Here is a 17790-nt window from a genome sequence, read left to right as displayed (position 1 = left end):
TAATTGGTTTGTTTTTTTCTGCTATTGAGTTGTGGGAATTTTTTTAAATATATATTGGCTATTAACCCCTTATCAGGTATATGGTTTGCAAATATTTTTCACATGCTGTAGGTTGTCTTTTTACTTTGTTATTAATTTTTTTATCATTCAGAAGTTGTTTAGTTTGATTTAGCCCCACTTGTTTATTTTTTTATTTTGTTGCTTATGCTTTAGGTGTTATATTCAAAATATCATTACCAAGATCCAATGTGGAGGAGATTTATTCCTGTTTTCTAGGAGTTTCATGGTTTCCAGTCTTACATTTAAATCTTTAGGCTCTTTTGAGTTAATCTTGTGAGTGGTGTAAGGTATGGGCCCAGTTTCATCCCTTTACATGTAAATATCCAATTATCCCATTACCATTTATTGAAGAGACTGTCTTTTCTTTATTGAGGATTCTTGGATCTCCAGTCAAATATTGGTTAACCATATATCCTTTAGTCTATTTCTGCACTTTTGATTTGTTCCATTGGTCTATTTGTCTGTTTTTATGCCAGCATCATACTGTTTTGATTACTATAGTTTAATGGTACATCTTAAAATCAGGAGGTGTGATGCTTCCTGCTTTATTCTTTCTCAGGATTTCTTTGACTCTTTGGGGTCTTTTAGGTAAACCTCCTTTAAAAAATAGACTTTAAGTTGCATTTCTAGAATGAATAGAAAACATGAATAGAATGTTATTCATTGAATCAGACAGCCATTAGAGTTCCACTTAAAAGAATGCAGTTACTGAAGCTCAGGTGTCTGTACAACCTCATTCTCCTTGAATCAAAACCACTTGAGTCTTATATTATGGTACATTTCATAGGAGAACTGACTTCTAGTCCTTAAAAACGGTATGGCTTAGGTGATTTTTATATAGGATTTTAGTTTTCAGATAGCCGTCATAAGGATATAATATCAAAACTAAAATTGAGGGAGGGTGGGGCAAGATGGCAGAAGAGTAGGGTCCTCAACTCACCTAGTCTCACCAACTTACTTAGATAACTTTCAAATCATCCTGAACACCTATGAATTCGACCTGAAATTTAAAGAGAGAACAGCCAGAACGCTACAGAGAGAAGGGTTTTCGCTTCTAACAAGGTAGGAAGGCAGAAAATAAAATAAAATAAAAAAGAATCAAGTGGGGTAGGGGCACTGTGAGGGGCCAGGCTAAGGCCGGGAGGCGAAAGTTTCTAGGACAGGAGAGCCCAGCCCCAGAGAAGTGGGAATTTTAAAAATCTGCACCAGATTCTTCCTGGATGGAAAAGTGCTTAGCAGGGAAATATGGCTGAATCGCAGGAGGGGCAGTGGAGCCTCCAGTTTCCTGAAGTCACTAATACAGGAACTGAGCCCTGGGGAAAGTGCACCACAAACTGTGGACCTATCTCAGTAAAGGGCTGGAGAGCACAGCCGTGGGGCATTTGGGAGAAGCCAGTTGGTTAAGCAGGCAGCTCCAGACAGAGGTGTCTGTGCCCTCGTGCCTTTGTAGCCGCGGCCCAGGGGTGCGATTCCAGCAGCACAGGGCCCCGGATCCCAGGGCACGGAGAGGACACAGCCCACGATCCTGTGTTCCCCCAGAGACAGGCAGAAGCTGGGAGGGCACAGGACAGTGAGAACTCTCCTGCCACCGGGCACCCCCAAGCTGTGCAGATCAGCACACCCGCGCCTGCCCCCGGGAGCATCTAGGCCAGTGCAGACTGGGAAACTGCATTAGTTAGTTGCAGGGAACTGACTTCAGAGCTGGAGTTCTGGCCACCGACATTATACTTTTTCTTCTTTGTTACACCTTGTGCCTGGGAGAGGTGGGGCACCAGGGAACAGAGCCCTCACAGAATAACCAGCTCCCACTGAGACTAGCATCTGGTGAGGAGCAGGGCATCTCTGCCCTGGTACAGACACATAAGAATCACCACATCAGACCCCTCCAGCAGAGAACCAGCTGAAAGAACAGGGGAAGGGCAAGTTCCTGACAAAGCAGTACTGTAAAGCTCCAGGGAAAGTTGAGGGATTTATAGTACATAGAACTAGAGGGTACCTCCTTTTTCTCCCTCTTTGTCCAGTAAAACTCGTTTTTATATCAGACTAAAACTTTCCAATTGTTTTTCTCTTTTCCCACCTTAACTACAATATTTTACCACCTTTTCATTTTGAAGTTTCTTCCTTTTTGACTTTCATATTTTCATAAGACCTGACAATTACAGATCTTAGATATATTTTCCATTTCTAGATTCCCTTTAACATACTCAATTTAATTTTGGGAAATATACAAGATATGTTTTTGTTTTGCTTTGTGTTTTTTTTTTTTTGTTTGTTTGTTTTCTCGGCCTCATTTTGTTCTACAATGGGGGATGTTAATACCTTCTAAAACATGACCAGCATACACCCAGAACCAAGTGGAATACTGTGCTGGTTCACTCTGTGAGATTATACTCTTTCTTCATTCGGATTCTGTCCTCCTATTTTATATTTTTTATATTTTGGTGGTCAATGTTGGGGCTTTCTACCAGTATTGCTGGTTTATATAAATTTGGAACTGAGCATCTTCTAATATACATAATTTAGTACACTCAGAACCAAGAGGATCACCCCCTAAGATCCCTCAGGTAGACTACATTCTCCCTCCACTACAACTTCTTCACCACCATCTCCTAATACCCCCTTTTTTCTTCTCTCTTTTTTATTATCTCTTTACGTTTGTACTTTTCTTCTTTTCTTCTTCTGTGGGATTCTTTGCCTTTAATTTTTTACTACTTTGCATTAAAATGTATTTTTCACATTAGTGGTACTATTGTTTTATATTGTTCTGATCCTTATTTTCATTTTCTGGTCTCTGACCTTGTCGGAATCTTCTAGGGTGAAATTTACTTAGATCATGGTTGATATTCTTTTTTTTTTAATTTTTATTTATTTATGATAGTCACAGAGAGATAGAGAAAGAGGCAGAGACACAGGCAGAGGGAGAAGCAGGCTCCATGCACCAGGAGCCCGACGTGGGATTCGATCCCGGGTCTCCAGGATCGCGCCCTGGGCCAAAGGCAGGCGCCAAACCGCTGCGCCACCCAGGGATCCCCATGGTTGATATTCTTGACTCAGCCAGCTAATACAGCCACTCTGCACTGAGCAAAATGACTAGAAGGAAAAACTCATCACAAAAGAAAAAATCAGAAACAGTACTCTTTGCCACAGAGTTACAGAATATGGATTGCAATTCGATGTCAGAAAGCAAATTCAGAAGCACAATTATAAAGCTACTGGTGGCTCTGGAAAAAAGCATAAAGGATTCTAGAGACTTCACGACTGCAGGATTTAGATCTAATCAGGCTAAAATTAAAAATCAATTAAATGAGATGCAATCCAAACTGGAGGTCCTAATGACAAGGGTTAATGTGGTGGAAGAAAGAGTGAGTGACATAGAAGACAAGTTGATGGCAAGAAAGAAACCTGAGAAAAAAAGAGAAAAACAACTAAGAGACATTAAGGAAAGGATATGGGAAACAAATGATAGACTCAGAAGGAAGAATCTACATATAATTGGGGGTCCAGAAAGTGTTGAGAGGGCCAGAGGACCAGAAAGCATATTTAAACAAATCATAGCTGAGAACTTCCTTAATTTGGGAGGGAAACAGGCATTCAGATCCAGGAGATAAAGAGGCCCCGAAATCTATAAAAACCATTCAACACCTCGACATTTAATAGTGAAACTTGCAAATTCCAAAGATTAACAGAAAATACTTAGTGAGAGACAAGAGATTCTTGACTTATATGGGGAGAAATATCAGATTAACAGCAGACCTCTCCAAGGAGATGTGGCAGGGCAGAAAGGGCTGGTAGGATATATTCAGGGTCCTAAATGAGAAGAACATGCAGCCAATAATATTATATCCAGCAAGGCTGTCATTCAGAATAGAAGGAGAGATAAAGAGCCTCCACACTAGGCATAACCTGAAAGAATCTGTGACCATCAAACCAGCTCTGCAAGAAATACTAAGGGGAATCCTGTAAAAGAAAGAGGAAGCCCAAAGAAATAATCCACAAAAACAGGGACTGAATAGGTATCATGATGACACTAAATTCATATCTTTCAATAGTTACTCTGAATGTGAATGGGCTAAATGATCCCACCAAAAGATGCAGGGTTTCAGACTGGATAAAAAAGCAACACCCATCTATTTTCTGTCTACAAAAGACTCATTTTAGACCTAAGGACACTTCCAGCCTGAAAATGAAAGGTTGGAGAACCATTTACTATTCAAATGGTCCTCAAAAGAAAGTTGGGGAAGCAATCCTCATATCAGATAAATTAAAGTTTATCCCAAAGACTGTAGTAAGAGATGAAAAGGGACACTATATTGTACTTAAAGGGTCTATCCAACAAGAAGACCTAACAACCATGAATATTTATGGGAGCTGCCAAGTATATCAATAAATTAATAACCAAAGTAAAGACAACTTAGATAATAATACACTAATATTAGGAGAATTCAACATGGCACTTTCTGCAATTGACATATTCTAAGCACAACATCACCAAAGAAACAAGGGCTTTAAATGATGCACTTGACCAGTTGGGTTTTACAGGTATATACAGAACTTTCCATCCAAATGCAACTGAATACACATTCTTCTCAAATGCACATGGAACCTTCTCCAGAATAGACCACATACTGGGTCATAGATCAGGTCTCAACCAATATGAAAAGATTGGGATGGTGCCCTGCATATTTTTAGAGCACAATGCTTTGAAACTAGAACTCAATCAAAAGAAGAAATTTGGAAGAAACTCAAACACATGGAGGTTAAAGAGTATCCTACTAAAAGATGAATGGGTCAAACAGGAAATTAGAAAATAATTAAAAAGATTCATAGAAACTAATGAAAATGAAGATACAACCATTGAAAATCTGTGCTATGAAGCAAAAGCAGTCCAAAGAGGGAAATACATTGCAATACAAACATCCCTTAAGAAATTGGAAAAAACTCGAAAACACAAGCTAACCTCGCACCTTCAGGACCTGGAGAAAGAACAGCAAATAATACCGACACCAAGCAGAAGAAGAGAGAAAATAAACATTTGAGCAGAACTCAGTGAAATAGAGTTGAGAACTGTAGAACAGATCAGCAAAACCAGTAGTTTGTTCTTTGAAAGAATTAATAAGATGGATAAACCATTAGCCAGCCTTATTAAAAAGAAAAAAGCCTCAATAAAATCATGCATGAAAGAGGGGAGATCACAACCAATCCAAGGAAATACAAACGATTTTAAAAACGTATTATGAACCTATATAAGCCAATAAATTAGGCAATCTGGAAGAAATGGATGCATTTCTGTAAAACCCACAAATTACCATAACTGGAACAGGAAGGAATGGAAAACATGAACAGTCCAATAACCAGGGAGGAAATTGAAGCAGTCATCAAAAACCTCCCAAGACACAAAAGTCCTGGGCCAGATGGCTTCCCAGGGGAATTCTACCAAACGTTTAAAGAAGAAATAACACCTATTCTACTAAAGCTGTTCCGAAGGATAGAAAGGGATGGAATACTTCCAAACTCTTTTTATGAGGCCAGCATCACCTTAATTCCAAAACCAGACAAAGACCCCACCGAAAAGGAGAACTATTAACCAATATCCCTGATGAACACAGATACAAAAATTCTCAACAAGATACTAGCCAATAGGATCCAAGAGTACATTAAGAATATTATTCAGCATGACCAAGTGGCATTTATCCCCGGGATGCAAGGCTGGTTCCACACTCATAAAACAATCAACATGATAGACCACATCAAAAAGAGAATAAACAAGAACCATATGATCCTCTCAGTAGAAGCAGGGAAAGCATTTGACAAAACATAGTATGCGTTCCTGATCAAAACTCTAGAGTGTAGGGATAGAGGGAACATTCCTCAGCATCTTAGAAGCCATCTATGAAAAGCCCACAGTAAATATCATTCTCAATGGGGAAAAATTGAGAGCCTTTCCCCTAAGATCAGGAATACCACAGGGATGTCCACTCTCACCACTGTTATTCAACCTACTACTAGCAATCAGACAACAAAAAGAATTAAAGGCATTCAAATTGGCAAAGAAGAAGTCAAACTCTCCCTCTCTGCAGATGACATGGTACTGTACATAGAAAAGCTAAAAAACTCCACCCTCAAAATGCTAGACCTCATACAGCAATTCAGCAATATGGCAGGATACAAAATCAATGCCCAGAAATTAATAGCTCTTCTATTCACTAACAATGAGACTGAAGAAAGAGAAATTAATGAGTCAATCCCATTTACAATTGCACCCAAAAGCATAAGATAGCTAGGAAAAAACCTAACCAAAGAGGTAAAGGATCCATACCCTAAAAACTACAGAACACTTCTGAAAGAAATTGAGGAAGACACCAAGAGATGGAAAAATATCCCATGCTCGTGGATTGGAAGAATTAATATTGTGAAAATGTCTATGCTTCCCAGGGCAATTTACACGTTCAATGCAATCCCTATCAAAATACCATGGACTTTCTTCAGAGAAAGTTTTTTGGAACAAATCATCTTAAGATTTGTGTGGAATCAGAAAAGACCCGGAATAGGCAGGGAAATGCTGAAAAAGAAAATCAGAGCCAGGCCATCAAAATATCGGATTTCAAGTTGTACTACAAAGCTGTGATCATCAAGACAGTGTGGTACTGGCACAAAAACAAACACATAGATAAATGGAACGGAATAGAGAACCCTGAATTGGGCCCTCAACTCTATGGGCAACTAATATTCGACAAGGCAGGAAACACTATCCACTGGATAAAGGACAGTGTCTTTAATAAATGGTACTGGGAAAACTGGGCAGCCATGTGCAGAAGAATGAAACTAGACCATCCTCTTACACCGTACACAAAGATAAGCTCAAAATGGATGAAAGATAAACGTGAGGCAAGAATCCATCAAAATCCAGAGGAGAACACAGGCAACACCTTTTTTGAACTTCGCCACAGCGAATTCTTGCAAGATACATCTATGAAGGCAAAGGAAACAAAAGCAAAAATGAACTATTGGAACTTCATCAGGATAAAAAGCTTCTGAACAGCAAAAGAAACAGTCAACAAAACTCAAAGACAACCTACAGAATGGGGGAATATATTTGCAAATGACCTATCAGAAAAAGGGCTAGTATCCAAGGATCTATGAAGAACTTATTAAACACAACAGCAAAGAAACAAACAATCCAATCATGAAATGGGCAAAAGACATGAACAGAAATGTCACCAAAGAAGACATAGACATGGCCAACAAGTACATGAGAAAATGCTCCGAATCACTTGCCATCAGGGAAATACAAATCAAACCCACAATTAGATACCCCCTCACGCCAGTGAGAATGGTGAAAACTAACAAGACAGGAAACAAGAAGTGTTGGAGAGGATGTGGAAAAAGGGGAACCCTCCTGCACTGTTGGTGGGAATGTGAAATGGTGCAGCCACTCTGGAAAACTGTGTGGAGATTCCTCAAAGAGTTAAAAATAGAGCTACCCTATGACCCTGCAATTGCACTTCTGGGGATTTACCCCAAAGATTCAGGTGCAGTTTATAGCAACAATGTTCACAATAGCCAAACTGTGGAAGGAACCTCTGTGTCCATTGAAAGATGAATGGATAAAGATGATATGTTCTATATATACAATGTAATATTACTCAGCCATTAGAAACAACGAATACCCACCTTTTGCCTTGAGGTGGATGGAACTGGAGGGTATTATGCTTAATGAAGTAAGTCAATTGGGGACGGACAATCATCATACGGTTTTACTCTTGCGAGAAATATGAAAAATAGTGAAAGGGATTAGAGGTAAGGAGAGAAAATGAGTGGGAAATGTCAGTGAGGGTGACAGAACATGAGAGACTCCTGATTCTGGGAAATGAACAAGGGGTAGTGGGGGGATGGGGTGACTGCATGACAGGCACTGAGTGAGGTACTTGACGGGGTGAGCACTGTGTGTTATACTGAATGTTGGTAAATTGAACGCTAATAAAAATATACATATAAAAAGAAAACTAAAATTGGTTTGGAAAATGGAGATGTAAAGAAATGCATCTTCTGCATTACTTTTATTTCTGGTCTCTGCACTCCTTTCAGGAGTACTCTACAAGAAATTAAAAGAAACTAGTAACAATCCATTTATAAATTTTATTCTGTTCAGTGAAGTGTCATTTTGTTTTAGACATGCTATATAATATATATTTTATACTGTCATATAAAATAATAATAAAATATGTATAGTATTGATATAATATTCTATTTGCTTTCATTTCTAGGCGAGAGGATATGTTTTTTAACCTTGGAGTGCAATATAAATAAGTCCTAGTAGTTTTCCCCTTCCCTTCCAGCTACAATTTCATATGATGGTGTTTGAATCTCTGGGATAGTAGAAGGTGACAATTGAAGGAATTTGATAGGGAATGGTACTTTTTTGTTTTCAATGAGTAAACATAACATGAATTAATCTTTTTTCCTTCAACAGTCAGTAATGTGCCTGTGAAGACAGTTCAACAATCATTATAATAAAGCAGCAAAGAATCAGTTTACATCTATGGTTACTGATAGACCTGAGGGTGATAGATAAATCATAGCGTCTGACACCAACAGGTACTCAATGCCTTTTAAATAAATAAAATATAAATATTTCTCCTTACTAGTAACTTCAAGAGATTCAAGAACAAAACATGTATATACATTTAAAACATTCAAATAGAGGCTCCATAAGGAGTACTATACAATAGTGGATATTAAAAATGATTCCACTTAAGAATATGCTAGACTTGCCATGACTTTTTTCATAGTCCTTTAAATTCTCCAATAGATTAAATATGAGCACTTATTATGTGCACCTTCTCTGATCTAGAAGTGGAATCTATTTCCCCATTCCTTTAATATGGAATGACTTTCTGACTTGCTTTGTCAATAGAATGCAGTAGAAGAGACACTGTGTGGCTTCTGACCCAGGCCTCAAGAGACTGTGTAGCTCTCATTTTTGACCTCTTGTAAAACTGAACTGGCCATGTAAAAAGTCTGAACTTCCTTCTGAAGAGACCATGAGATTGGAAGTGCTAGGTTGACAGCCCTAAGTATCAGGCATGTGAATGAGTCCACCCTAGACCATATGGTCCCAGATGCATCTGTATAAGTGACCTTAGGTGAGACTAGTAATAGAACTGTCCAGCTGAGTTCAGCCCAAATTGCAGAATCACAAATAATTGATTTAAGCCTTTAAATTCTATGCATGTGTGTGTGCGCACACACACGTATGCATGTTTGGACACCAAGAAAGAGAACCATCACTCAAGTTTTGTCTTCCCCTTCCCAGCTCAAGTGTATCATAGCAATGTAGAAATATTTGCATCCCCTTGGGATGGCAAGAATGGACAGAGTCACAAAAGAATTATTGTAAAGCATTATATCTTTGTGTTGAGTATGTCAGTAATCTTCTCCCCTTTTCATTATTTATGATATACAGGCAATGTTGACTGGAAAGATGACTTAAGAGAATGAAAACTTGCTTTCTTTCTGTGATATGAATTTGCCTTACTTTTCCCTAGCTTCAGTTACAATATTACAGTACATTTTTGTGACCTTATAATGATTTCATTAATATCTGTAAAACTCATTTCATCCCAATTTTAAGAGTGCTAAAATCAAATGCCACCCTGAAAAAGCACTGAATACCCTGGTAAGTATCTAGGTGAATTGAGACTCTTGTTAAATGTAATTAACTCTCTTTTCCTTATCTTCTTGACTCAATTTTTCTTTAATTTCCTTTGCTTCAGGAAGAGAATTCTAGTTTGACATTTAAATTTCTGAGGAAATGTCATGGTCAATTGGAAATTTAAGTTACCCATGAGGAATGGGCAATTTTTATTATGCCTATAAGTAGTAGGTAGTTTTATTTTTCTTATTTCCATGATCATGCTATTTTACTTTCTCACTCTCTCTTACTCTCTTTTTTGCTCTTGTTGTCTCTCCTGAGAGCTCAAGAAAGAGACAGGACATATGGAAATATCCCCTCTAGAAAGCTTAAGGCAGTTGTATGAACAATTAGTGGAAAAGTTATAGACATATTATAAATATAAAATTGTAAGTATGCTGCTAAACTACTGTTTTGCTTCTAGCATATTTTTGCAGCTAATTATTATTTGTCCAATGCTTGTCTTCATAGTCTTAACATTCTGTAGGATCTACCATTTCATATATGACAGATTTGTATATTTATATCTTAAAATTGTTGCATAATGATGATCAACTATTAATAACTTGATGATATTAAGTTATTTAATATTTTCCATTTACAACCTAGTTTTTAAAAACATGTAAAATAATTACATATGATTTAAGTCTGTCAAACGGGGGCAGCCCTGTTGGCTCAGCGGTTTAGCGCTGCTGTCAGCCCGGGGTGTGATTCTGGAGACCCGGGATCGAGTCCCATATCGGGCTCCCTGCAGGGAGCCTGCTTCTCCCTCTGCCTGTGTCTCTGCCTCTCTCTCTCTCTCTCTCCCCGTGTGTCTCTCATGAATGAATGAATGAGTGAATGAATGAATGAATAAGTAAATCTTAAAAAAAAGATATGGGTAAGTCTGTCAAAACATTCTGAAGTTTAGTATTCACTTAATTTCAGTAAGATGCTAATTACTAGAAAATTCTGTATATTTTGCAAATCTTTAAAAAGTCTTTAAAATCTGGTTTGACTTTGTGAATGAGAATAATCTCAACTCCTGTGAAAGTGTCCCTTTTCAATGGATATTCTCAACTTCTAGAACTCCTCTTTGTTTGGAGCACCTGGGTGCCTCAGTCAGTTGAGCCTCTGCCCTAAAACAGGTCATACTTGCAGAGTCCTGGGATAGAGCCCTGTTTTCTGTGATGAAGCCCTGCATCAGGCTCCCTTCTCAGCGCTGAGTCTGCTTCTTCCTCTCCCTGACCCCTACTTGTGCTCTCTCTCATAAATAAAATCTTTTTTTTTTTAAAAAAGAACTCTTTGTTTACTTAAACTCATACATACCCTTGATTAGAGTGGGAAAGAAGACAAAGATAAACAAAACAAAAGGAAATTGTGTTCATTCATTTAAGCCTTAAAAATTGTAAAGATGTTTCACTCAGATCTTATCAGTGATACATGGCAGTTCATATATTTCACTCTTCTGCGTCCTGACTTGAGCCATTTTGAGCAAACATTTGCTAATGCCAACAGTGTACTACTGAGTATGACAAGGACAGAAGACAAGCATTGTCTTTAGGGATCACTCACTGTTAGAGGAGATGGATAATCATGAGCTAATTGCTTAAATTAATGCTTTTGGAAAGCAAACTACATTATATCCAGTGGCATTTCTTCACTCATTTTTTTTCATCTGTAAATTCAGCATGATCTTAAATAATCTATAATGGAGTAAACATGTAGTCTACTTCTTAATGAATGGGCACTATATCCTTATGATGTAGTGGGGTATATGAAGTATAAATTTGTGTATATTTTCCTGTTTTCTCATTCTCCATGGTATCATCCAGTAGGATAGGGTCCCAAGATAGAATTAAGTTCAGCTACAAAAAATAAATTTCTTATGTATCTGAGTTTGTGAATTTCAGACTCATACTATTACATAGGTCAAAAATCTAATATTGCTGACTTCTTTAAAACTGAAACCCAAAATTAAAGGAATAAACAAATAAAATAATAGGTCAAAAGAAGTTATCATATATATCTGTCCATACCAAGGAGGTCAATATGATTGCCAGGTCATCTGTGTCTTCTAACGTTATTACTTTAAATCGAAAGTATTCTGCTTTCTGAAAATGACACTGGCTATGGTCTGGCTCACATCTAATGAAACTCAAGCAAATTCTAATTCTGGACCTACAAATTCATCTAGGATTTGGCTTTAAAAAGACCCAATACATTTGAAAGTTGGTATCAAGAAAAGAAAGGAAGGACTATATTAAGTCAAAATTTAGTCACCCCTTTTACCCTTTAGAGAACCTTGGACCATTTGCAGAGACCTCTTTGGAAGATCTACACTAATCATAATTGAAAATCTGACTACATTTTTCCAGGCTACAATGCCTCATTGCCATCATTATAGCTAAAGCACCATAGAGAGTAGAAAGGACTGGAATCATTCTGACTGCTGACAAATATTTTTGTCCATTGATAAGATTTTTTTGGTAACCTACATGTAAAGCTATTTAATTCTTTTGGTTGGGTTACAAAACCAGTCATCTTAATGCAGCGAGCAAGGTGTTATTAGTTTTTCTTTCTTCTAAGTATATGTACTATTCAGAAAATGAAAATGGTCAGTGGGTTATAAATGCAAACAAAGCAAAAACTAAAAGCAGATTGATTCAATATACTTTAAAGTAATCTTGTAGCACCAAGGAACTGTAAGTGTGAAATCTTAGTGGAGGCTTGAATCTATACATGGATGCAACTTTCTTTATTCAGTGTTTTGGAGATAGATCTACTTAGATAGAAATCAACCACAAAGGAAAAGTCAATTTAGTTTATCTTTTCTTTTGACTTTGAGAAGGAGTTTCTGGCTAGCACAGCATCTTTTTCAATTTGTATCAGTATAATGTGCAGCAGATACACTTGATTAATGAACTGGTTAGTAACATCTTTAATTATTTTCCAGTACTTTTTTTTTTCATTATCAAAGCTGCAGCAAATTACTATTCTTTTACTATGGTACTCTAAAAACTTTAAAAACAGAAAACATGAGAAATGTCTAATTTCAAAATAGGTTCCTAGGACTTCTCTCACATATAAATCCTGCATCTTTCATTTCTCTAAAAGCTGTAAATGTTAAGGGATCACAAAGGTTTTTGTGAATGAGTACTTTACACATAGCTTCAACAAGTAGAATCATTACCAGGGGAGAGAATATTTTACAAAAATATAAAAGTTAGAATTACATAAAGCAATATGGAGAATATTCTGGATGTTATTAACAGCCCAGTAATCTTTAAGCCATATTATACACAGAATGATAGAAATGAAATATTGAATAATTTAGCACAAAGACAAGCGAGGATAGATATTGGATTTGACCTGCTATATTAGTTACTGATTGCTGCCTAAAAATTTACCCTAAAACTCAGTGGCTTAAGAATAAATATTTATTATCACACCATTCCTACATTTTGAGAATCTAGTTTCTTTAGGTGATGGCACAAGGTCTTTTATGTGGTTGCAGTAAAGCCATTGGCCAGGGCTTTGGTTTTATCTGAAGGCTCAACCATACTGAGAAAGTGAGGCAGGATGTTCTTCCAAACTCACTCACATAGTTGCTGGCAGTCATCAATTCCTAGTCATGTGGGCCTTTCTGTAGATTGCCTAAGTGTCCTCACATTGTGGTTGCTGGTGATCCATGAGAGAGAGAGAGAATGCACATGATGGAGGCCAGATCTTTTTGTAACCTAATTTCAGAAGTGACATCCCATCAGTTTTTCTGTATTCTGTTGTAGAAGCAAATCACTAAGGCCAAGCTCACATTCAAAGACATAAAAACCAGGAGGTGAGGATCATGAGTTGCCACTGCGGAAGCTTTTTACCACATACTAACCTGTTAAAATTAAGCTAAGAAATCTACTTACATAAACTTGAGCTTAATTATTGCATCACCCAAGTGGTTTCTGTCCCTTCCATTTATCCATTTATAATTGCCAATAGATCATTCAAATATCAAGTGTGATTCTGAAATTCTAGTGCTCAAAAACCTTTAATGGCACCCCAACTGCATATTGGGTACTGTTCAAACTCCCCAGTCAATTATCTGGTCTGCGACGGTCTGGCTTCTTAATCTAGTTACACTGGACTACTTGTAAACATTGCATATATTTCCACTTTCATTTTCCCTCTGTCTGAAATATATTCCACCCACACTCACTCTCCTCTCCTCCTATTCTATTTTACCTATCCAAGTTTAACCCATTCATTTGGGACCTGGTTCAAATACTTTTTCTGCCATGAATGCTTCTATGAAGTCCCTTGTAAAATTCAATCCTTCCTCCCTCCGTATTTCCATATAATTTAACTTTTACCTCTATTATAGACTTAGGAATATGTATCATATTAAAATTATCTGCATGTATATTTGCCTCTTCCAATGAACTGTATGCTCCTTGAATACAGGTATCATGACTTATTTAGCTTTGTTTTTCAAATGTTACAGCAACCAGCACAGTGCCTTGCTTATAATTCAGCAGTAAGTAAATGTATTTTAGCCTTAATCACTTGTGTATAATTTTTATAATTTTTTTAATTTTATAATTTTTGTATAATGAAGGTCTCTTTTGGATCCCACTCAATCTGATGATATATTCCTTGGCCACAATGTTTTGTAAGGTTGCAGGGCATATGATTTTTAATACAATACTTAAACATCCTTGAAAAGTGTGCATGAGTAGGCTGTTGGATTTATGGGGGAGAGGATGTAAAGGAACATGCCATTGAAAGAAGAGGTAAATAATCTAGTGTAGAAATTTTACAAACAAGTGTTCCTAGTGTGGAATATTTGAAGGCCTTGTTAATTTAATATACTCTGGTGCAAATATTAAATGGCTGTCTTTTAGAATATTTGTCATACCTGCACAATATTCTATTTGAAAAATAACTGATCAAAATGTTAAAGATAATTTTCATGTAGGTATATTAAGATCAGACCAATAGGTTTCTTTTTAAATTAAGAAGCTGACTCAATATTTTTATTCTGAAGAGCCAGAAGTGCTAATGTAGCTTCATAAATCAATAACACATCTGAGTACTTTGATGACTGGGGTTCTTATTTGTGAAAAGTTTTATACTGAGTATTAAGGTAAAAAATGGTATCAAGTTTTCAAAGAAATTTATTTTGTCTTTGTCCATAAAATGCTACATATTGTAATAGCTGAGCCTTCATTTCCATCGATACATTTTATTTTATTTTATTTTAAATTTTTATTTATTTATGATAGTCACAGAGGGAGAGAGAGAGAGAGGCAGAGACACAGGCAGAGGGAGAAGCAGGCTCCATGCACCGGGAGCCCGATGTGGGACTCGATCCCGGGTCTCCAGGATCGCGCCCTGGGCCAAAGGCAGGCGCCAAACCGCTGCGCCACCCAGGGATCCCCTCCATCGATACATTTTAAAACTTATCCTCTTCATAATTCATTTAGCTGTATTTTCTTCTAATTTCTCATTTAGTAAAATCCTTGAATTGCTTGGTATTACAAGTGTTTTATTTGCATGGCATCTACATGAAAAATAGCATAATTACCTCATTTAGATAGTGCTTTCTCTAAAGATGCAAAACAAATTGGAATGAATATTCTCTGCAGTTTGTGTAAATTATGTTTACCTATCTTATCATGCATAGAGACCATAGTCTTTTAATCATTTTCTATTATTTTCATAATTTTTTGTAACATAAAGTATTTGAAATGCTGATTAATAGTAATCAATATATCAATAAATATCAAACTTTATTTACACACTTTGTTATTTAAAAAATAAAGTTAGATGATAATGACCTTGGTAATTATCCATTCTTTATCAAGTATAAAAAAACATTTTATGGTATTTTATATTTTCAGGAACTCATTTTAGAATTGCTGATTTCACATCTCATGTGAAATATAATATTCCCAATGCACTTAAACTTTAAATTAATTGTTATTTTAGAATAATTTTAGATTTACTGAAAAACTGCAAAGATAACAGAGTTTAAGTACCCTGTGCCTACATTCACTTATTGTTATTATCTTACATTACTGTGATGCATTTATTACAACTAATGAATCAAAACTTATTATCATTAAGTAAAAATTCATATTCTATTCAGATTTCCTTACTTTTCAATAATATCCTTTTCTGTCCCAGGGTCTCATCCATGATACCACACATCACATTTCATCATCCTATCTCTTTAGACACCTCTAGAATGTGATAATTTCTTAGACTTTCTTTGTTTGTGATGGCCTTGACACTTCAGGAACAATGGTCAAGTATTTTGTAGAATGTCTCTCAATTTGGGTTTGTCTGTGATTAGACTCATGGTTAGACTAGGTTATGAGTTTTTGGGAGGAAGGCCACAGAAATAAAATGCTGTTCTTATCACATGAAGGGAACATATTATTAGCTACATGTCTTATCACTAATTATGTGATAAGATCACTTGACTGAGGTAACCAATGAACCCAATTTCCATAATTTTTGTTTATCTAAAATGTGCCAGAGACTTCAGGAAGTAAAGTGAAAGTTGCAAGATAAACCCTTTTTAAATCTATTTTACTTTACATATGTATATACTCAGTAGTTCATGAGAATGTTGAAATTTTTTTCAACTGAAACAGTAACATTGTTGGCTATTTAGGGAGGATCTTAAATAAAATATTCAAATTTTAAATTAAAATATTAAAATTAGAGTTGTTGTAATGAATAGAAGTTGCCTTTGTAAAGTTCACTAAATCTATAAAACCTCAATTAGCAACTACTACACATTTTGTAAAATAATATTGATATGATATGACTTTTATCTTTCATTGTGATGCCTGAAAGTCTCACCTCTAATCCTAGACAAAGGCCAAGATACTTTAAAAATAAACGATACACATAACATATGAATATAAATGAAAACCAGGTTGAAAAATTTAAGTATTCTCAGCCACAAAGGATTTAGGTAATGTAGAAAGGCAGAAAGAAGGAATAATAGAAATACGCATTTTAATGGAACATGACTAAATGGATGAGGTGATAATTTGTTAAAGTCATGAAAAAACAAAGGCTGAAAAGTTAAAAGGTGCATAAATTCTAGAAAAAATAATATAGTTGGTAACTACAGAATTCTGTCATTAAGTCAATTAAAAATACTTCCAGTTTTCTCAAGAAGCACTGAAATTGTGTTTACACATACACAGAGTATTGTTCTAGGAATTTATTCTACAAATTGTTGGGGAACACTTAATACATTTATATTGATTCTAGAGCAAAAATAATTTGGTTTTAATTTCTGTTCATTTTAATTTAGATTTTGTGAATCCGTAGAGAACAATTTCCTTTATTAGAACACTGTTGAAGGAAATCAATTGAATTCTTGTTTTTTTTTAATCAATTGAATTCTTCTGAAAATCCTAGAAAAAAATATTTTTTTCTTGCTCCATAAGAAATTAACACAAGATGATTTGCAACCATTGTGGTAAATATTGATTCATGTAAGAATTGTCAATAACTATTAAATCAAGGGGGGGTTGATCTAGAGTATTATATTTACATGGTCTTAAAGTATCTCCCCCACAGATTGCTTATTATTTAGAATAGCAAAAATAATACCTATTAAGTAGAGATACCAGGCAACACATCAGCCAGGTGATCAAAATGAACATCACTTATGAGAGACAGGGACACATTATGCCTCCAGATGTGAAATCCTAAGAAGGACATATTTTGCTTATGAAGTATTTCTGAACAGGACTGTTTAACCTGAATGTAACCATGACAGAAATCCAAATCGAGAAACATTCCATGAAATAACTGACCAGTATTCTTCATGTTTAATAAATTGATGGAAAATCATGAGGAATTGATCCACAGTAAAGGAGTCCAAAAAGACAAGACAACTAAATACAATATATGATCCTGGACTGGGTCTTGTATTGGAGGGGAAATGCTATAAAAGATATCATTGGGAAAATTTACACAACTGAAATATGGACTATGGACTGTCAATTAGAAAAAAAGTATTATATTAATGATAAATTTCC

At 36.0% G+C, this 17790-nt stretch overlaps 1 protein-coding gene across 6 annotated transcripts in view; it reads right to left on the bottom strand.

Annotated features, from left to right (window-relative positions):
* The window catches only part of DIAPH2 (diaphanous related formin 2), a 1085411-nt gene that overhangs the window by 51565 nt on the left and 1016056 nt on the right, over positions 1-17790 (bottom strand). Inside the window, exon 28 of one of the 6 annotated variants that reach the window (XM_072744407.1) lies at positions 15231-15284. The exons of the other annotated variants lie outside the window; for them this stretch is intronic. Within the exon in view, the coding sequence (XP_072600508.1) occupies positions 15259-15284 (26 nt within the window). The 3' untranslated portion in view covers positions 15231-15258. Of the gene's footprint in view, positions 1-15230; positions 15285-17790 lie in introns of those variants that run through there. 6 annotated transcript variants of the gene reach the window in all.

The sequence above is a fragment of the Vulpes vulpes genome, chromosome X, assembly GCF_048418805.1.
Source record: "Vulpes vulpes isolate BD-2025 chromosome X, VulVul3, whole genome shotgun sequence".
Classification (NCBI taxonomy): Eukaryota; Metazoa; Chordata; class Mammalia; order Carnivora; family Canidae; genus Vulpes; species Vulpes vulpes.
The sequence above is the reverse complement of the archived record's forward strand: the minus strand, read 5'-3'. Positions and strand labels throughout refer to the sequence as shown.